The sequence below is a fragment of the Zootoca vivipara genome, chromosome 12 (genome assembly GCF_963506605.1).
Source record: "Zootoca vivipara chromosome 12, rZooViv1.1, whole genome shotgun sequence".
In the NCBI taxonomy this organism is placed as follows: Eukaryota; Metazoa; Chordata; class Lepidosauria; order Squamata; family Lacertidae; genus Zootoca; species Zootoca vivipara.
Window position 1 is genome coordinate 37,839,524 of NC_083287.1, and position 21,083 is coordinate 37,860,606.

Here is a 21,083-nt window from a genome sequence, read left to right on the forward strand (position 1 = left end):
AGATGCTGTTGGACTCAACCCTAGTCCACCCTAGCAAGCATGGCCAATGATCAGGGATTATGGGAGTTGTAGTCCAACAGCATTTTTACCAACACTGACTTATACCATAATAAATTTGCTGGTTTTTTAAGGTGCCACAAAAGGTGCCTTTGTTTTGCTGCAACAGACTAGCCTAGCTGCTTCTCTGGAAATTAAAGTGTTATGCAGTGAAACTTATCTTGTTCCTGCACCTTGTCTTTGATATCATGGGGCTTCTCTTCATATATTAGGTATTTTAGCTGCATTAAGTGAATACCTAAAATGTGCGATGTGAATGTAACATAGGCATGGTTCGCATATACTGGTAAGCCAAAGTATGACTTACTAGGACCACGCAAACATTCTGGCTCCCTGATAGCAGCTCACACTTGCTTTGCTCCTCCTTGGTCTTTTTAGCTCATTATGGCACGACAGCAAAGCCAAGGTTTGGCTTAGCATGTCGTCCCAATTTGGGCTTAATATTTGAGCTCTCTCCTCCTTAGCCATAATCTGTACCCAAGAACAAACCTCCCTGCGTTCTCCCCAGGAGCCAGTAGGTTCGCACATTCATGCTATGCCACAATTTGGAGTAGTGCTACGTGTGAATGTGGCCAAAAACATGGAGTGTCTTCCATATGGGCATAATTTGTCTCAGGATTGGTTAAAGCACTCTGCTTGAGCGTACACTTAGTAGCAAAGAACAAAAAAATGGTTTGTTGCTATGTAATGTGTGTGGTGACCCTCCATAATTCTTCTTCCTTCAGCAGGAAAGGATGATTCCAAAGCTTTGCTTTTTGGCAACTCAAGTCAACTACCTACAATTGCAACACTTTTTGTTGTTGCTGCTTTAGCTCATCCTTTTCCAGCTTCACCAATGTTCAATTTGGACTCCTGCCAGGTGCTTTCTGCTTCTCTGCTTTCGTAGAACTATAGCATTTTGCCCCCCCCCCAAACATCCCCACTAGCTTTGAATAAGAGTTTACCAGCCCATCATGCCCAGGAGTATTCTCAGCAGAGCTCCCTGACCCTGAAATTCTTCCTATTGTTTGGAATGAAAATTGAGATTATTACAAGTTTATGTGCCAATATTGTGCCTGTGTGGTCTGAATTAATCAGCCTAGGTGCTCAGAGCCTGCAGTTACTGTTGGTGGGTGTTCAGAAGTTGATTACTTTAACCTCTTAACTCCTGATGAAACTGGGGTCGATTGATGAAATACTCCCCCCCCCATAGTAAATATGGAGCAACAGCCGATCATGGGGTGGGGCATCACCACACACAACATACCAGGAAGAATAGGGAGCATTTGATGGTGTGTGTGCCCCCCCCCACATCCACACTCCACAGTTCTCAAGCAGCAACGTGAGAAAGTGTTTTGCATCCCAGAAAGGAAGTGTGCATGTGCTAAAATGTACAAGCAAATAAAATAATTTTTTTGAAAAACCCAGTCTTTTGAATGGACATTTCTTTGATGGTACTTATCATTGTTGAGCCGCTTCTGAGCTGAGCTGAGAACTTTCCCATCACTGTCACTTCAGAACAGGTGGAAGTCAAAGACCCCTTTCAAACTTGAAAAGTAGAGGAGGGCAGCAGTACTACTGTGCCAAGTTGCTCAGATATTATTCAGTTAACATTTTTTTTTCGCTGCAATTCTGGATTGCCCCGGACTCTCCCTCCCTGCATTGCAGTTCCATGTACATTTACCTGGGAATCAGCTCCACTGGACAAGTGACTTAGCTCCTCAGTGAATTGCTCTGTTGCCAAAACTCTTCCTTTCTCCGGTTTATGATCCGGCAAGCCTGCCAAGATTGTAGCAGTAGTGCACTCATTTATCTATTTTTGTCTATTTTAGTTTCCAATTCGTATCTCAGCCTAGCTAATTTTCTCCAAGCTTATTGCTTGGCATGCTTTTTAGTGTCTTCTTTTATAGATTTCACAAAGGCTGCAATTATGAACCTTAATTTAATTCTGCTTGGGATTTGCCAGATGCTTTTCCTGCACAAGGCTCCCTTTCCTTAAGAATGCACAAACAAGGAGAGTTTCCAAGAGATAGCCTTCCTTGGTTTCGAAGTGGTGGGTGGAAGCACCTGTAAAAGGTCTTTGTGGGGCACAGCTGCAAAATGTACCTGCGTAACTTAGAAATGGGCATCCCGTGTTTTCTACTGCTTAACTGTTTGAACAGGTGATAACATTCCACAGACAAATGGGCTCTTGGAAGAGTTACATAATACGTTTGACTTTGAAAGTGTCTAGCCTTCTCCAACCCATGCCCCTCCAGATGTTTTTGGACTCCAGCTCCCATCACCGAGTCATTTATTGGGTAAGGCTTTCTTAAAATATAATGGAACATGATTCTGGGGGATGTTAGTGTTTATAAAGGTGCTATACAAAATTTATAGAGGTGCTGGAGGAGACTCTTGAGAGTCCCATGGACTGCAAGAAGATCAAACCTATCCATTCTGAAGGAAATCAGCCCCGAGTGCTCACTGGAAGGACAGATCCTGAAGAAGAGGCTCCAATACTTTGGCCACCTCATGAGAAGAGAAGACTCCCTGGAAAAGACCCTGATGTTGGGAAAGATTGAGGGCACTAAGAGAAGGGGACGACAGAGGATGAGATGGTTGGACAGTGTTCTCGAAGCTACCAACTTGAGTCTGACCAAACTGCAGGAGTGCCTGGCGTGCTCTGGTCCATGGGGTCACGAAGAGTCGGACACGACTAAACGACTAAACAACAACAATACAAAAACCAAGAACTCTCTCCTGATAGTGGTGGAGAAAGCTGCTTGGGCGCCTGGGGTGGCGCGCCCAGGGGTGGGGCGGGGTGAGCCGCCTATAGGAGCAGGGTGCACTGCGGGGCCTCCAGAGTCTGCCTGCTTCCTCCCACTCAGCTGCCCTACAGCTGGGGGGGGGGAGGCAGCAGGTGAACTGTTTGGGCAGCGCAGAGCCTGCGCACACTCAAGCCACCGCGTCTCTCCCAGGAGAGACACGTGGCTCGGGTGCCCTGCAGGCCCCGTGGTGAGTGCCTCCTGGCATTTTGTCACCCCCCTCAGTGGTGACACCCCCTTTCCTCCGCCTCTGTCTCCTGAGCAGCTTTGCAATACTTTCTGCTCAACAGGTGCCAATGTACCTTTGAGTAGATTAGTGAATGGTGGGCCTGTGCGGTTTGATGCAGGGATACCGAAGAAGGATGTCTAAAATGCCAGAATGGCCAGTTCCTTTGCTAAAGAAAGGGGCAAACGTACAACACAACCTGTAAAACCCCACTGCTGTTACAGACGCAGGTCAGACACTGCAGCAGTGAGAGGTTGTCTTAACCAGGAAAACATTCATTCATTCATACAAAAGACAGCATATGTGAGTTTGGCAAAAACCTCCTGTCAGTCCACCTGCCGATGAGGGCACAGGGGGCAGGCATCCAAGTCTCATGGCTAACTCCCCTGCCTAGGCCATGAACCAAGTTTCCCAAGCCCACAGATAAGTACAACATTAAAGCAAGCCAATTAGCATATATCAAAGCAAGTGTGAATAAACTCATTGAGCTCATCCTTGCTCATTTCCCAGCAAATCTACACATTTTATCCTGCAAGTTTGACTTACTCAACTGTAGTAGAGTTGCCAACATTTTTATCGGCACCTGTTTCTGTGTCTCTCTCTTACTGCAGTGTGATCTGATTAGTGGACAGTAATGCTTATTAGTTGTCATCATGCAATGGGCATTTTCACCAGTAGATTTTCTGTATAGCAAGCTGCTATGCATAGGGGAAGGACAGAGCGTTTCTTAACTGGTCACGTGGCAAGCAACCCTAAAAGTCAGGTGGCATTTGCACAAAACAATAAGCCAAAGTTCTTGACTTAATAAGCCATATTAGCCTCATTTTCATGTCACAGTAAACCATACTATGGATTACTGGGAGTGCACAGCACAGCAGCAAAGCCAAGATTTAGGTTAGTGTGCCATTCCAGCTGGGAACTGCAGTTAAGGTCAGTCCTCCTTAACCATGACCTGTAACCATAAGACAAACCATAAGGCAGATCACGGTGTGAAAGAAGAAGCGATCTCAACCACAATCCTGGTTTCTGACAGCATGCTAAATTTAGCTGCTCTGCTGCACTGTGCTAAAAGGCCAGGAAAGAGCAAAGCAAGTGTGAGCTTATCTCTGGGCATCAACCCGTTTGTGAGGACCCAGTAAGCCATGGCTTGTGCTTCCTCTGGCAAGAACAGATACTGTAAATAAACCAGGAAAGGGATAGGTTTTCATTACTGGTATATCTAAACCAGGCATGTCAAACAGGTAGATCGTGATCTACTGGTAGATCACTGGACATCTGCAGTAGATCACTGGTAAATCATTGGCTCCCCCCAAAGAAGCTGAACAACTGTGGCTCCCCTAAAAAAAGCTCAACATTTTACCTTCTCCCTGAAAAAAAACTCAACAACTTTGACCCGAACCCCCCAAAAACAGGCCTGCCTCCTTCCTAAAAAAAAGATCACTGCTGGTTTTTTTATTCTGTGAGTAGATCGCAGTCTCTTGGGAGTTGGCCACCCCTGATCTAAACAATGGCTCATGCTGTATTTTACCTAGCAAACCACAATTGCTAGCTAGCCTTAAACCGTGTTTTGCTGTTGGCTTGCTGAACATGGTTTGTTAGGGTGAAACAAGCAATGATCCTGAGTTCAGTTGTAATGCTAATTTATTCCCTTCCTAGTTTGTCTGGCTTTTTCTGCCAGAGAGGAGCAAAGTGGGATCAATTCAGAATGCTTTTTATGACTCAAAGCCACCAGTGATATGGGGCTCCAGGTGTTGTTGGACTCCAATTCCCATTAGCCTCAGCTAGCACAGCCAGTGGGTAGGGATTATGGGAGCTGTAGTCTAGCCTTAAGAACTGTCTGCACCCATTTCAGAGACCCTGTTAAAATGTCTACCTTTAAAAGCCATTAGATCAGTGAGCCTTTTCAGTGGTGGCCCCACAATTATGCAATCCATTTCCAAGTAAAGTCAGGTGAGCTTTTTTCCTTTGCCAGCTTTAAATGAGCCCTTAAAGACCCATCTTTTCGTTGTGACCGTTGTGGGGCTAATCCAGGTTATCAGATAGATGGGTTGTTTTGCTGGCATGCTATCTTGTATGTTCCTGGGAAGTGCTTAGCTTTATTATTATTATTATTATTATTATTATTATTATTATTATTATTAGTAGTAGTAGTAGTAGTAGTAGTATTTTACTGGTTTTACTGTTGGATTTTAAAGGCTTGTATTCGTGCATGGTTGCAAACAGCTTTGAGAGGTGATTTTGCCTTTTTTCTTTTTTTAAAAAAGGTCCAAAAGCCTTTTAATCAAATAATTAAATAAACGTGGCTGAGAAACCTGAGCTACTTATTTGCATACAGATATTGTCCGGAAAGAGCTTTGACTCAGAACTCAGGATTTCTGTAGGCTAGAATTACTGTCCTCCCAGGACTTGTAATCACTATCAGTAATGCTGCCTGGTGGAAGAGCAGCTTCATGGCATTGGATGGAAAAGAACTAGGTTTGACTCTCATCCCCAGGCAAACCCATCACCTGTTGGGGGCCTCAGAGGAGAGAGAGAGAGAGAGAGAGAGAGAGAGAGAGAGAGAGAGAGAGAGAGAGAGAGAGAGAGAGAGAGAGAAGCTTAGGGGGCTATTTCAGCAACAGCCGCTGAAGCCGACAGCCGCTTTTGAAAATACTGCCCACTAGTCTGCTGAAAACTTTCTGTCTGTTTCATGCAGACTCTCCCTGCCCTCCTGGAATGTAGTTCGCTTTTGAAAGGAACTTTGTAGTGTCAAGGAGGAGGATAGATTTTCCTTTACGGGGGGTGGGGTGGGGTGGGGTGGCGGGGAGGCTGCTGTTTTTTTTTTTCCCCTGGTAGTTTTCTAAGCTGCATGTTTTTTGGCTTTTGAATCAAAAGTTTGTGCAGTTTTGAAAGTAGGGAGGGACAATGGAGGAAGCTGAGAGCCAGAAACCTGAGCCGCTCCTGGCTTGTCCGAGAGACAGCAGACAGATGAAGGGTGAGTAACAGAATCATGCGTAGATGGAGTTGCATTCAGCCTGTCCCTCATTGCTGCTTTTTATATCTCCATGACAGATTATATGGAGCAGATACTTTATATATTATGCTGCGGCTGACTGTTTTTTCTCTGTTTCTTACATCTGACTTTCTCTTGGGAAATACTTTTCTTGCAGAAAGGAAGTGAAGGGTTCAAGAGGTTTTGTTTTTTGTTTTTTGTTTTGATGCAAACATTTTACGAAACACAAAGCAATCTATGAAAAGGGAGGGTGTTATCCCCCACAGTGAAGGGAGGCCATCCTTCTAATATTATGTTTTCCAAAAATGCAATAAAAGTAAGCTTCCTCCTCGTTTAGTTCAAGTGAGGGTTTCATTTTTGAGCTCAAGTTTTAAAACTCAGCAAACCGCTCGGAGTTTAGTGCTATTCCACGGGAAAAAAATATGAGTGTGTCTTGGAGTGCATCCAGAAATTATGGACACATAATTCATGTCAGGGCATATTTGGTGTCCTGCATACCAGTTTCACTCTGTTTTGTCTTGGATATGGTGCAAACTACATTCTTTATAAGAACAAACATTTTGGATTGGGCAGCAAGATATTCCTAATTTGAATCTGAAGTAGAAATTTTGTGTGTGTGTGTGTGTGTGTGTGTGTGTGTGTGTGTGAGAGAGAGAGAGAGAGAGAGAGAGAGAGAGAGAGAGAGTCTTGTTATTGTCAGAGCTAATCCCTGATGACTTGGCAGGGAAGACAGACCAGAAACGGTTTATTCATTCATTCATTTATTTTACAGCTTTTGTGTACCACTTTCTGTCACTGGTAGCCTAAAAGTGATGGAGCATCAATACAAATCATAAAATGCAATTAGTAAGGCAAATTTGGGCTTGGGTCCTGATGAAGTAGCAAAACTGAGCAAACTCTGGTGCATTGGTCTTCTGCTGTGGTGGGTCAGGGGACTAACTCCCAGGTCACAGGCAAATCTGTGGTGGGTTGCAACAGCTACTCTGCCAGCATGGAAATATATGGCTAAAACAAATAAGAAATGGTCCCCCCAATTCATGTTTGGGTTAAAGGGGGTGGGGGTGGAGGCTGCTCTAATAGTTGACCAGAGCTGTGGTCAAGACTAACCGTGGTGCCTTTACAATGGGTGACATTGGACTATGCTCTGGCTGTGTGATGTGATATATAAATATAATAAATTAACTTTCTCTGGCCTATTGGTGTTAAGAGCTTTCCTTGTTGTGGCTGGCCTCCTTGCATTTTCCTGCTTTGGGCAAAGCTGGGTGACAGTGACACACACTGGTGATTGCCAATTCTGCAGACCCACTACGAGCGCGAAATATGCCCCTTATATACCTGGCTCTTCTCCCTCGCGTTTCCAGTAGAGATAGCAAGTCAGATCATTTATAATGCCTCAAGTCAGCCTAGCATATTTGATTTGAACTATATGTCAGCAATTGGGAACCTCTGGCCTGTGGGCCTCATTGGGTGCCATTTGGCCCGGGAGGTTGTTTTGAACAAGCAACACCCAACTGCCCCACACCTTTGCATCATACGTGACATCAAGCATGGGGCAGGTGAAAGTGTGGCTCTTGCAGGTTGCCGGCACTTGCAAAAAGGCAGAGTGCTTTGGAAGTGCTGCTGGTGATCGTTGCCCGCAAAGCTTGGTTCCTTTTGCCACAGTGCTTTGCTATTTCATCCAAATGCTCAATGCTGGGTTACCCAGTAAAACCCAATTTTATGGAACTCCTTTCCTGCTGAGCCCAGACAGGTCCCCTCCCTACTGAATTTCCTGTGCCTACTGAATATTTTGTTGCCCCAGCAGGCATTTTAATAGAAGTTCTTTTCCTTTTTGAATTGTAAACTGCTTAGAGACTATTGTAAAGCGGTAAATAAATTGTTTAAATAAAAGTATTATGGCAGGGGAATCCCACGGGGCCAGATCTAGTTCTCTCTTTCTGCTCTATGCAGACTTATTTACAGTATCTATAGCTGACTCTTCACTGAATATCTTCAGTAACAAAGCAAGGAGTTTCGTGTATATTAATGCAACACTTTCCAGAGCTCAAATAGTGGAATATTTGGACACATAATGTGGGAAGTCCTCACATTCTCACTGCCATTCTTAGCCAAGTAGATTCAGCTTGATTGATTGCTTACTGTTGTTTTTACATTTTCTGAGAGAACAACTGTTATTTTTATGTGTGGGATGGAAAGAGTTTCCAACTGCTTAAAGCAAAATAAAGAGATCACATTGTAAGCTTCGTAAAGGCAGTTTCACAACTTCTACTCGTTTCATGGATGTGTAGTAAACAAACATATGCATAAATCTAAACATTCCTGAGCCTGGGAACGAACTAAACTTGGTGCAGTGGAATGTCAAAGAGGCTGCAGTGTAATAACAGGGAGCATCTCTGGTCTTGGAAGCTATACTGTATATGAAATTCTTACTTGATGGCGCCGAGTGCCTTCCATCAACTTCAGGTGGTGGTCCAGCTGCGCCCCGTCTGGAAAGGGATAGCCTAACTTCTGCCGCCTATGCTCTGATAACCTCTAGATTAGATAGCTGCAATGTATTATATGTGGAGCTGCTTCTGAAGATGGTTCAGAAACCTTTCAGCTGGTGCAGAATTTGGTGGCAAGGGTGCTCACCAGGGCAAGATGGTTTGAGCATATAACGCTGATCCTGGCCCGACTAAACATCAGGAATAATGTTCTGACTCCCACAAGAGGTGGTGGGCTCTCTTTCCTAGGAGGTTTTTAAGCAGAGGTTGGATGGCCATCTGTCATGCATTCAGGGCTTTTTTTTTTTACAGCGGGATACTCAGTTCCAGCACCTCTCAGGTGGGTGCCGTTGCTATTCTAAGAGAACAAGGGAGGTGTTCATGGTGAGTTCCGGCACCTCTTTTTCTAGAAAAAGAGCACTTCATGTGTATGATATCGGGTGTGGGGCTGGTGGACATGGTTTGTGGGAACAGGCCACACTGGGACCTATGTCAGCAGTCATTAGGCCCAGGGGCCCACCAGTGCATTAATATCACCAGGCATTGATCCAACACAGCTTCATCTGAGTCAGATGATTAAGGAGATGCCTAACCAGGCCAAGGGAAGGAAAATCCAAAGGGATTTCTCCCCTGTATAGAAACATTAACTGTGCAGAGAAAAGGTCAAGTCTGAAGCAGCCTTTGTAGATTTTGATTAGGTGTTTCTGAGTTGCTGTGCAGACAAAAGCCACAGAATTAGCTGTCAATGTGAGCCTTCAATGTGAGCTTTAGATCAGGAGTGGAGAACTGGATACAGCTCGTCAGCTGGATCCTTCATTTCCCCATCTTGCGTGGGCCAACATTGAGGGGCACACACCATTGTGACATCAGGCGGCAGCTTAAAAGGGGCTCACTTTTGAAGTCCATTTTAGACACTTTCATCACAAACCGCTTGCAAACGGACTTCAGAGCGGTCACAACCATGTTCTTACCTGACGTCAGGGATGGGGCAAGTGGTTTGGAGGAAATGACTTCAAGGGCAAAATTAGAGGGTGCTGCATAATTAGGCCCACAATCTGGAGGTTCCCAACCCCTGCTGTAGTTACCTGGGAGCCCCAGGAAGTGTCCATAATGAACTTGTTGGCATAACATGCCATTGGCTTTGTGATCTTTAAAACAAGGAAAGGTGAACTAGATATTTGAATGACTGCAGTGCCAGCAAGCCAACAAGCCTTTTGATTTGACACCATAAGCTCAGCTGACAAAGAAGAAAAACATTCCCACATTTAAAGTGTACCACATTAAAGCATTAACTCTAAGCTTTTTTTTTCTTTGGTGATCTACCATGGAGCTTGGCAGTCTCCAGGAGCACTGCAGCCTGGGACTCTTATCTTAGCAGCATGCTATGGTAGAATTCTCTCCCTCCCTTGACTTTTCAGGCAGGATTGTCCTCAAATTATTGAGATTGGATGTTTTTGTAATTATGCTACACATGGAAAATATTTCATCCTCCAACAGCCCCTCAGCATGTGTGGCAGCGGCTGTACTCTAAACCCCCCTAACTATATAACAATTTAATATAAAGTGCTCAGGAATGCTGACTGGCTTTTAAAGTGTTTAGCAGATCCAAATCTCTCTGCCCTTGAATCTCGTCTTTGAGCCTATTGAGAAATAAAACACCTAGGGTTGAATTCATTGGTACCCCTCTATTCCCAGAAACACTTTTGAGCCAGTGGACTCCTTTGCTAGCAGAAAAGGAGGGGAGCCCTCCATAGCCCTCTGAGGCTCCTAAAACTCTGCCCCAGTGGGTTGGTGGATTCTCCAGAGCAGTGTGGAAGGTTGATGGAGGCCTGCAGGACAAAGGGGGAGCTGGCATCTTAGTTATTTTCATGGGTCTATTTCTTTATTATATTTCTGTTGAGTCCTTCCTCCCAAAGGAGCCCCAGGTAGCAAACAACAAAGCAGCAAAACAATGCAATTTATTTAAACAAACAAGCAAGCAAACAAACAAACAAACAAACAGGAATGCATGAAAATATTTAAAAGGCACATGTCCTCATAGCTAATGATTTCCTGGTTGGCAGGACCAGTATCTTCCAGCCACTAAGTCTTTGATTGAACAGGAATGCTTTTAATTTTTTCTTGAGTGTTAATGAAGGAGACAGGCACATTTCACTGTGGTGGGCATTCTGCAGACCTGGGATCTGCCACCAAGAAGACCATGCCATAGGTCAGCATCTACCAGGCAGCCTCCAGCAGGGGCTCTTCTACTACTAAGGACTCCCTTGCTGAGTGTGGAGCCCAAGATGGTTGATATTGGCGTGGGGGGAGGGGAGGGAGGTGCCCTCAGTGAAATAATGTGCTTTGAGGTCAAAAGCAGGAGCGTTATGGGATGTGAAGGAATAACTGACACGGTTGAACTCTACAAGTTCTCTGCCGTTAGTGCAGGAAGCTGCCCTGTAGATTTGTCGATTGATGTAAATATTGGCTGGAGAAGTCAAGGAGTGTGCTAAAACTGCCAAATATGGCAAAAGCAAAGGAAAATATTTCGTAGGGGGACATTATGGAAGTGGTGTTAATTAAGAGAAAACAGTTTCTATAATAGTAGGATGTGCAGGTGAATCATTTGAAAGAAGTGCTGGTGTCACCGGTAAGAGCCTGGGAGATAAATCAGAAAGTCTCTGCTGCTAATCTCTCCTCTGCCTTGAACTCATTAGGTAGCCTTTAGGCAAGACACTCTCTCAGCTTCAGCCCCAGCACCTACAATATAGGGGATGATACGGTAGTGCCAACTTATCTTAATGGGTTGTCGTAAAGATTGCATGGCATATTGAAAGTACTATGCAAATGTTAAGAATGGTGGTGGTGGTGGATGTAGCTTTTAAGGTAGTGTGGTGTAGCCAGTGTGGTGTAGTGGTTAAGAGCGGCAGACTCGTAATCTGGGGAACCGGGTTCGCGTCTCTGCTCCTCCACATGCAGCTGCTGGGTGACCTTGGGCTAGTCACACTTCTTTGAAGTCTCACAGCCCCACCCACCTCACAGGGTGTCTGTTGTGGGGGAGGAGGGGAAAGGAGATTGTTAGCCGCTTTGAGACTCCTTCGGGTAGTGATAAAGCGGGATATCGAACCCAAACTCTTCCTCTTCTTCTTCTATTTGATGTGCATTCAGATGGGAGTGAGACTTGCTTCCAAATATGCGGAGAGTCAGGCTGCATGATTCCCATCCTAAGCATACTTATAAGAACATAAGAAGAGCCCTTCTGGATCAGACCAAAGGCTCAACTGGCCCAGCATCCTGCTCTCGCATTAGCCAACCAGCAGTGTCCAACTCTGCAACTCAGCCATGAAGCTCGCTGGGTTACCTTGAACCTGTCGCTGTCTCTCAGCCTAACTTCCCTTGCAGGCTTGTTGTGAAGATGACATGGGGGGTTGGGAGAACCATGTACACCACCTTGAGCTCCGGAGGAAAGGTGGGATATAAGTTTAAATGAATAAATGCCGAAGAGAAGCCCATGAACAGGACTTGTGTGAAAGAATATACCATTGAAGCCAATGGTACTTAATTCTGGGGTTGGGGAATCCCTGGGTAGGATAGTGTAGCAAAACAACAGTTGGATGCTCAATTATTGTTATTATTATTATTATTATTATTATTATTAATAAATTTATATCCCACCCATCTGGCTGGGTTTCCCTAGCCACTCTGGGCAGCTTCCAACAGAAGTATTAAAATACAATAATTTATTAAACATTAAAAGCTTCCCTAAACAGGGCTGCCTTCAGATGTCCTCTAAAAGTCTGGTAGTTGTTTTTCTCTTTGACATCAGGTGGGAGGGTGTTCCACAGGGCGGGTGCCACTACTGAGAAGGCCCTCTGCCTGGTTCCCTGTAACTTGGCTTCTCGAAGAGAGGGAACTGCCAGAAGGCCCTCAGCACTGGACCTCAGTGTCCGGGCAGAACGATGGAGGTGGAGACGCTCCTTCCTTAGTTTGCTTAAATCTAATTGAGCTCATTTGGATTTGCATTTTAACACCAATGCCTGCAGTCCTATGCACATTTATTCCCCATCGAAGTCTTGAGTCAGCTTGCACAAGATCAGAGTGCAAAAAATAATTGTTAATTTTGGGGAGAGCCATGACTGTCTGTTAATAGCAGGTAAGGTTACAGATAGACTTGGAAAGCATCTTAAGTGGTTATGTTTCTCATTTTGCTCTCCACGAGCCTATTTCCCTCCCCCTCTCCTATTAGGTATTAGATAACATACCTTCAACCTGCATTTTTCTTTAGGGCCCTGAGGGGGGTTTGTATTCTTCTGTTACCTGCAGATAAGTTAGCTGTAAGATCCATGCTATGCCTGTGTTCATTCCACAAAGCTACCAGTAATAGGCAGACCTCAAAGTAGATTTTAAAGTTGTAAGAGTTATCTGACTCCCCCCCCCCACGGCATCCAGTTATTCTTTCTCTCCCCCTCCCCATTGCATAGACTTGCTTTTATTTCATTTCTCAAAAGAATGGTTTATTGAAAAAGTGACACTATATTTTCCAGTCTGCTGTCTCAGAGAGGCATAAAATCCAAGTGAGATCCATGAAATTTAAAACCATGGCTATGGTCTGAAAACGGGGGTGGGGTGGGGGGACAGGGAGCAAAGAAAAGAGAAGTGCTTTTTTCTTATTATTTCACAGACGTTTCGGAACATTTTGAAAACACACTGAAAAAAGATTAAGTATTCAAACTCTACTGTATGAAAATAATTTTATCATTTGCAATCACCAAAGGAAGGCTCATTGCAATCCCATTAAAAAGTACTGGAGTGTTATGATTTTTTTTAAATAAAAAAAGTCTTAAAGATTTTAAAGTTTAAGGAAGAAAGGGATCTACCACTAATTCCCCCTCCCTATTTCAGTACAGAGAACTTCATAGCAAGGACATGGTTTGCTTATTGATCCGTTTTCCATCCAGCATTTCACATTGTTTTATATAGCTTATGCAAACTACTATTTTAGTTCTAGTTACAGGTAGGTAGCCGTGTTGGTCTGAGTCGAAGCAAAATAAAAAAATTCCTTCAGTAGCACCTTAAAGACCAACTAAGTTTTTATTTTGGTATGAGCTTTCGTGTGCATGCACACTTCTTCAGATACTTCTTCAGATACTGTGTATCTGAAGAAGTGTGCATGCACACGAAAGCTCATACCAAAATAAAAACTTAGTTGGTCTTTAAGGTGCTACTGAAGGAATTTTTTTATTTTACTATTTTAGTGGTCGTCTTAGTTAAGCCCAATCACATCACTCCTCATTAAACGGTGCAGAACCATATCCTTCTATGCTATTTTTAAAAAGCCATGTACATTCACACTGAAAAATAAACTTTCTTCTTCTTCTGGCTTGACTGCTGAGATTCTGTTTTGATCATATCTCACCTTTTTGATTTGCAGACCAGAAAAGCAATTTGCATGCAACCTCGTTAGACGATGCAGAATACCTGTGGCCTAAGGAACTTGGTGCTTCTGGAAACAGCCAGGCTTCTGCAAAGGCAGGCCGCAACATTCCTCGGAGACACACCGTAGGTGGCCCTCGAAGTTCCAGAGAAATTCTGGGAATGCAGGCATCAGATATGGACAAGAAGAGAGAAGCTTTCCTAGAGCATCTGAAGCAGAAATATCCCCACCATGCCACTGCAATCATGGGGCACCAAGAAAGACTGAGAGATCAGGTAGGGGAGACAAAGCAAATGTTTACAAATGTGGATTTGGTTCTGATGCTAAAACCCTTGTGCATATTTATTCACACATGGAATTCTCATGCAAGTGGGCTTTGCTGCTGAATGGGAACGAATTCATGGAGCTCGTGCTGATACTGAAGCCAGTCGGGGAGCCCTTACGCTTGCAAGGAATCAATATGGAGCTTACGTACATGTAAGAAGCTGCCATATCAGACTGATAAAATACAGGAATTGCTCGGTCTTAGAGAATCATACAGTGCAGCTACATTTCAGAGTGCAAGCAGGAGAGAGTTTGTCTGCAGGAAGTTTTTTTGTATGAGGGAGCATGCACGTAGAAAACTAACCTGTCTGGGAAAAGTATTCTAATCTAGCATGTTTAAATGGTTTGTTTCTTTGTTTTGTTTTGTTTTGGTAATTTTAGGGTTTATAAATACTAAGCACCCAAATATTCAGTCCTGCCGCTTCTGCGGTCTGAAATGGTATAGTCTAGCAAGAGTTGCTCCACTGCCACCACATGACCCACCTGATTGTGTGTTTTCTATTGGCTGAAATTCTTTAGGACAAAATTACAGACCACCTGACTCTCTTGAGTCAGGGGTAGCCAGTGTGGTGCTCTCTGGATGTCGTTGAAAGAAAGCTTACAAACCATGAAGGTGTGTGTGATACTTGAACTGACATATCATTGTTATAAGGCTGTTGATCCACCTCTGCTTCTCAAGGAAGGAGTGATGAACAGAAAGGTATTTCTAAGCCATGGGTAGCTAACATGGTGTCCCCCAGATAATAAACTACAACTCCCATCACCCCATGCCATTTGCTATGCTGGAATGACTGCAGTTGCAGCCCATAACATCCAAAGGTCATCATATTTGTAAGCTCAGCACAGGGTTTGGGTTCCAAATCATAGGGTCATATTCGTAACGTTTGCATAGAGTCAACCCATTGGTTCATTCATTTCAGTGGGTCTGCTCTGAGTAAAACCAGTTGGATGCAATCCATGAGTTGGTTGTGAGCTTTGAATCTGAGCCTTTATCAACCTGCTGTGACAGAAGTATTTTAACAGGCTCTGAGGCACCAGTTTTGCTCGACTAAACACAGTTATAGGACATGGGCATGAAAGCACAACCTGCTTCTTTGTCAGAGCTAAGCCATAGGCGGCTGTTGAGAGGGATGCAGGAGCCGGGGACAAGCTGGGAGCTGGAGCCCAAGGGCTGGAACCAAAGTTGGGATTATTATTCGACTCTGGGTTTTCAAGACAAATTTGTACCTTGCTGAAATGGGCATATGGGGAATATTCAGTGACTTTTAAGAAAGGGCAAAATTCTCAGAACTTTTTCAGGGGTGCCACCTTAATGAGGCATGCCAGAGGTGGGACAGGGCAGACCCCTGTTCCAAATTCCTTTCTTCTTGATCATATTACCTAGCAAAAGTTACACTGGCAAAAAGGGTGGTCCAAGTCAAATTATGTTTTAAAAGCTTGGTTTCTCTCTGCCAGGCTTTGGTTAGCTTAGCTGAAAGGAGTTTAGAATATGGGAAAGTTACACCAGTATAAATTATACTTGGCTTCCTATAGTTTTGATTGTTCTGTTAGATTGGCCCCCAGAAATTGATCAATGAAAGCTTAAGATGACTGGTGTGATAATTAAAACTAGCAGCCCTACTATCAATTTGGGCGGGCTTTTACTGGCTGTGGCTAAGCAGCCTGAGGTGGTGACCGGAATGTGGAAATTAAATTTAGTACTGAGATCCTTGGTCAGCCCGCATTATGTCATTACAAAGTCTTCAAAATGATTTTAAGATTGAGGGCGGATTCCATTTTCCTACCCCACCTTTTCAAAAGCATGCAAAGTCAAATAAAACATCCACAGCTGACTCTGACAATTCCTCTGTGTCTGGAATGTGTCACTTGTTAGTGACGTTACTGAGGGAGAGGAAGCGGAAGACAGATTGTGAAAATAGCTACTATCTAATCAAAGAGCCATTTTCTGAATGACACAACTTAAATTATAGACTGAGAAAATGCAAAACCCAGATGCTCTGTTTCTGGTGAAAATGGTCATAAAGAAGCTGTTTCTGTTCACATTCACAACTAAATGCACCTAATATAGTTTATACAAAGAGACATTACAATCAACATTTAAAGCAAAGCTATAATAATAATAATAATTTATTATTTATACCCCGCCCATCTGGCTGGGTTTCCCCAGCCACTCTGGGCAGCTTCCAACAGAAATATTAAAATACACTAATTTCTTAAAGATTTAAAGCTTCCCTAAACAGGGCTGCCTTCAGATGTCCTCTAAAAGTCTGGTAGTTTCTTTTTGACATCTGATGGGAGGGCGTTCCACAGGGTGGGTGCCACTACCGAGAAGGCCCTCTGCCTGGTTCCCTGTAACTTGGCTTCTCGCAGCGAGGGAACCGCCAGAAGGCCCTCGGCACTGGACCTCAGTGTCCGGGCAGAGCGATGGAGGTGGAGACGCTCCTTCAGATATACTGGACCGAGGCCGTTTAGGGCTTTAAAGGTCAGCACCAACACTTTGAATTGTGCTCGGAAACGTACTGGGAGCCAATGCAGGCTTTCAAGACCGGTGTTATAACACAAAGCTATAACACAAATGGGCAGAACAGGAGCAACTTAATAAAGGGTGGGTGAGAAGAGGTGTTGGGGTCATAGCAAAAGCTATTTGCATTTAAGCCAGCTTGGGAGGGGTTAATATGCCAGTTTCTGTCTGTGTTTCTTTTGCACCAGCCAAAAACATTTCTTTTCCGCCAGGCTTTTGGCTTTTATCTGTGGCCTCCTTCAGTGGGTGGGAAGTTTTAGTCCTGCCTTTACAAAAATATGAATTGGGTTTTAGATTTTTCTCTGCCTTGTTTTTATGGTGGTTTTAATGTGATTTACTTTTGCAAAAGAAGCGACTAATAAATTTTAATCACCATCAACTTCATAATAGCACACTTTGTACGCTCGCATGTTCTCATGTAGCGCTTTCTTGTTCTGCATTCCCCAGAGACACATACCTTGGTGCTTTAAAGTTATCTCTATTCTCTAGTGTGATGTACGCATGTACGTGTTGTGCTTGCAGGGAACTCTGGTACAACACTGGTGTTTCCTGCAGCAGCTCATAAGATGTTGGAGCTTCTCTCAGAGCTCTGATTTCCTGCCAAGTGCTATAAATCTCTGAGTACTGCTTGTGCCTCCCCTCTTTCCCCCTCTGACTTTGAAATCTTGAAGCTCTTCCCTGACTGATTCATTGATTGTGCTTGTTATCTTTGTAATGAACTATAGTATCTGTGTGGAGAATGCACTGTGGTAGTTAAAGATAATGCACAAATTGGCTTTTTTTCTTTTTCTTTTTTCTTTTTAAAAAAGAGATGTGAGATTAGATCTTTCCTGAGTCATGTAAATATTTTGTTCCACTGGCGAAGATACTTGCAAGCCAAGTTTGAACAGACTATTGCAGAGACAACCCTACGCATTTTGCAACTTGATCTCCCTCCGAAGCCAATAAATTACAGAACGAATAATGCAGTAACTGCATTTGCTGCTTGTTTAAAATGTGCCATACTTGCTAATTTATATTAAGACTGCAATCCTAAGGGAGTGACGTTTTCTCAGGAGTAAGCAAGGTTGAATTCAGTAGGACCTACTTCTGAGTAGCTATGGTTAAGATTGTGCTGCTCTGTTGAATTCAGTGGGACTTACTTCTGAGTAAAACATGCATGCGTCAAAGGAATATCTCCTGTTTATACATTTTATAAATGTATCAGGTATGATAATAAGTGCATAACCTTTAAAGCAACATCATTCCTCAGAGGGTGAGAACATGTTGCCTTTGTCTAGAATCATTCCCTCGCCAGGTTCATGATCAAAGTAGAGATGCGTTTAAAGATAGCATACACAACAAGCTGTTCATCTTAAAACTATTTCATGGAAACCTGTCATACAATTAGCGAAGCCTGCTTCTTCATCGGCCGTAAAGACCTGTGACAGACAATCCCTGGCTAATTGGTAATGTGTGTATGTGTGGTCTGCCCTTCTTCAAAGGTTAAAGTGCCACAGGATTGCAGGAAAGGCTGGCTGCCCCATAAGCTTCTGCATGGGTGGAGGCTAAAAAACAAAGAGGACCTAATAAGAAAATTGGCTCCAAGTCTGTGAAGGCCCGTCTGAGACTTCTCCTCCTCTCTATTGCCTATTGGTAGGCCCTTGGGTGGTTTACATGGTAGTGGTGATAGCTAGTAACAGGTAACAGCACTCCGAAAATTGCCAGGTCGTTGAGGGCTGCCATTTTAATTTCCCACAGTGCCCCAGAGTAGTGAGTTAGTTCAGTTCGCATTTTAATGTGAAATGCCCCAATTCCTATGTCCTGAAATCAAATTGAAATGCAGCTACCCTTCAAAATACTCTCTTTTTCCAAAGGTGCCCAACCAGATGAAGTGTACAGAAATGTCTACATTGTGGCAATGTGGGAATTAATTAAAGAAATAAAAGTAAAATTATTGCCAAATAATGAAAATGAGGAGAATCTGAGTTTGCAGACAGCCACAGCCAAACATCAGCTTTACCATTGTTCCCAATGACTCAGTTGGGTGCTTTATCCATGCCATCTGTGTACTTTGCTGTCTTTGTGTGGGTGCCCCCCCCAAGGAGCTCAGCATTCGGGAAGCCACCCCTTTTTCCTTCTATTGGGACACAATCACATCTATTGTTTTACTGCTGGGAAGCAGCCAGGTAGAATGACAGAAATGATCTGTTGATGTGTTTCAACTTCTCTTCCACCTTATGAACCCTTTGCTGCCTAATGGGTTTTGGACAGCATCCAAAGAACCCATAAGCACACAAATGACCTTCTCTGTGGTCACTGGGACTTCCTCCACTGTCAGGTCATCAGTTTGCATCAGAGGCTGTTCCCAGAGATCCTCTACGTTTTTGTGAGTAGTCAGGTGGAGGGATCCCCGTAAACCTTGCTGCGTCCAGGGAAGCTCCATCTAGATATCAACCTAGCATGAAGAAGAAAAGTGCTTCTAATAGGCATGTCGGCACCCAGTGGAAGAAACTTTATCTAAACATCAACCCCCAGGCACTGTTATGATACAGACAATGCACTCTGACAGGTGTGGCTCTTATTGCAAAACAATTCCCCCGGAAACTAAGGCAGAACTTCTCAGAAGTTCTTTCTGAAAGGAATAGTAGGAAGGTTGTCACAAATCCAGAAGCTGGTGCCGGACTGGATTGGAGGAAGGTGTTGTGTGTCTCTCCACTCCACCCCCCACCCCCGCGCCGCTGGTGAGATGGAAAATGAAACTTTCAGCATGCTTTGATCAGGGAAGCCCGGAGTTTACTGAAAAGAAGGAAGAGAGAGATAAAGAAAAGGTGGTGTGTGTGTGTGTAATTCCTGAAGGTCTCGGAAGTTCTGGAGGGGCAGCTTCTGAACGTGGTGTGCCAAGTTCCCTGCATTGCAGGTAGGTCCACAGAACTGCACCGCTCTTTCTCCTTGTTCTCTGTCCTTCGAGAGCCATGGCGGTTAGCAAGGGGGCAGTGCAGGAGGAAAAGCAGCCGAGGCGGAGGAGGAGGTTCTGCTGTGAGATTCAAATAATGCACGCAGCAGCGGTGGAAGGCTGTTAAAAAATAGCTGAATTCCTGCCAAATAAAATGGGGGGTGGGGAGAGAGAGAGAAAGTCTCCAGGAGAAACCAGTTTTACAGGTTGTGCTGCCCAAAGGGCATTATGGGTTCTTTTAAAAAAGAAAAGAGAATTGTTGCAAAGGGAAACAATGAACCTGCAGAAGCTGTTTTAGCAAAACCTTAGGAGGCCTGGGTCTTCAGCACAACAGTTTTTCGGGTGTGTGCACCCTTGCAGGTTGTTGTTGTTGTTGTTGTTGTTGTTGTTGTTGTTGTTGTTGTTTTGCACTGTTGGGCAGGTCACATTTTTCGCTCCACAGTTATTAGAAAAGACCTGTCATATACTCCCACAGTTTGTTCGCCTCCAAAAGCCAAATAAACATGTGTTCTATATTTTTATAAACCTGCTTTGTAGTAGATCAGCACCATGCCAAGGAGTAGACTGTTAAACATTTACTCGGAAGGAAACAGTTCAGTTGCATTGTGCGGCCTCAATCTGACAGGTTAACTCTACTGTGTAGGCAGGTGGGGTTTAAGTAACCATGGAGATCTGTGATGTCATGCTTGGAAAAGCATGTTAAGGCAGCTAAGGGTACATGTAGCCGTTCAAAGTCCCATAGGCTGGAAGTTGCTTTTATGCAAATGAGAAAGTTTCACTTGGAGGGTGTGTGTGAAAGGGGGCTAAATAAATTGCAGTGGAGACACGTGGGAGGCGTTTTACCTGCCTGGGATTGTAAGAGAGTTTGTTCGGAACTAAAGATTTGGGTGACTACTCAAATCTTGGGAACTGTTCTCGAGTGTATTTCCTGGCTTGCCTCCAGAATCCTGCAATTAGGTAAACAAAAATGTCCTCCTTCGCTTTGCGACGACTATAATAGGGTTGTTTGAAATCTACTTGGCTGTGTTATTTTCTTGAGAGTAGAACTGAATCAATAAACGGAGTTTTCTGGTATGATGTACTCTCTCTCTCTCTCCCTCTCCCTCCCCCTCTCCCTCCCCACCCCAGCTCTTGATTTGAATGATCAGCAGATTTTTGAATGCTGTGAAATAAGGAGGAAGTTAGGTGACTCATGCTTAATACGAGTGTGGTATTAGAGACGAGAAACCAGAAAATGAAAATGGATTTATTCTATTGGTAGAACCTTTCTTACTAACAGTTTCTGCTTTCACTGTTAAGAATCAAATGTAATGTCACAAGTTGTTGGTTTTTGTGTGTGGATAAAA

The 21,083-nt window shown here is 43.9% G+C and overlaps 1 protein-coding gene across 23 annotated transcripts in view; it reads left to right on the top strand.

The window, feature by feature from the left end:
• The window catches only part of KIAA1217 (KIAA1217 ortholog), a 333,401-nt gene that overhangs the window by 140,462 nt on the left and 171,856 nt on the right, over positions 1-21,083 (top strand). For 11 of the 23 annotated variants that reach the window (XM_035129887.2, XM_060280831.1, XM_060280846.1 and 8 more), the window contains exon 2: positions 13,955-14,232. In XM_035129887.2, the coding sequence (XP_034985778.2) occupies positions 13,955-14,232 (278 nt within the window). The other 12 variants (XM_060280828.1, XM_060280830.1, XM_060280832.1 and 9 more) reach the window with 6 other exon arrangements.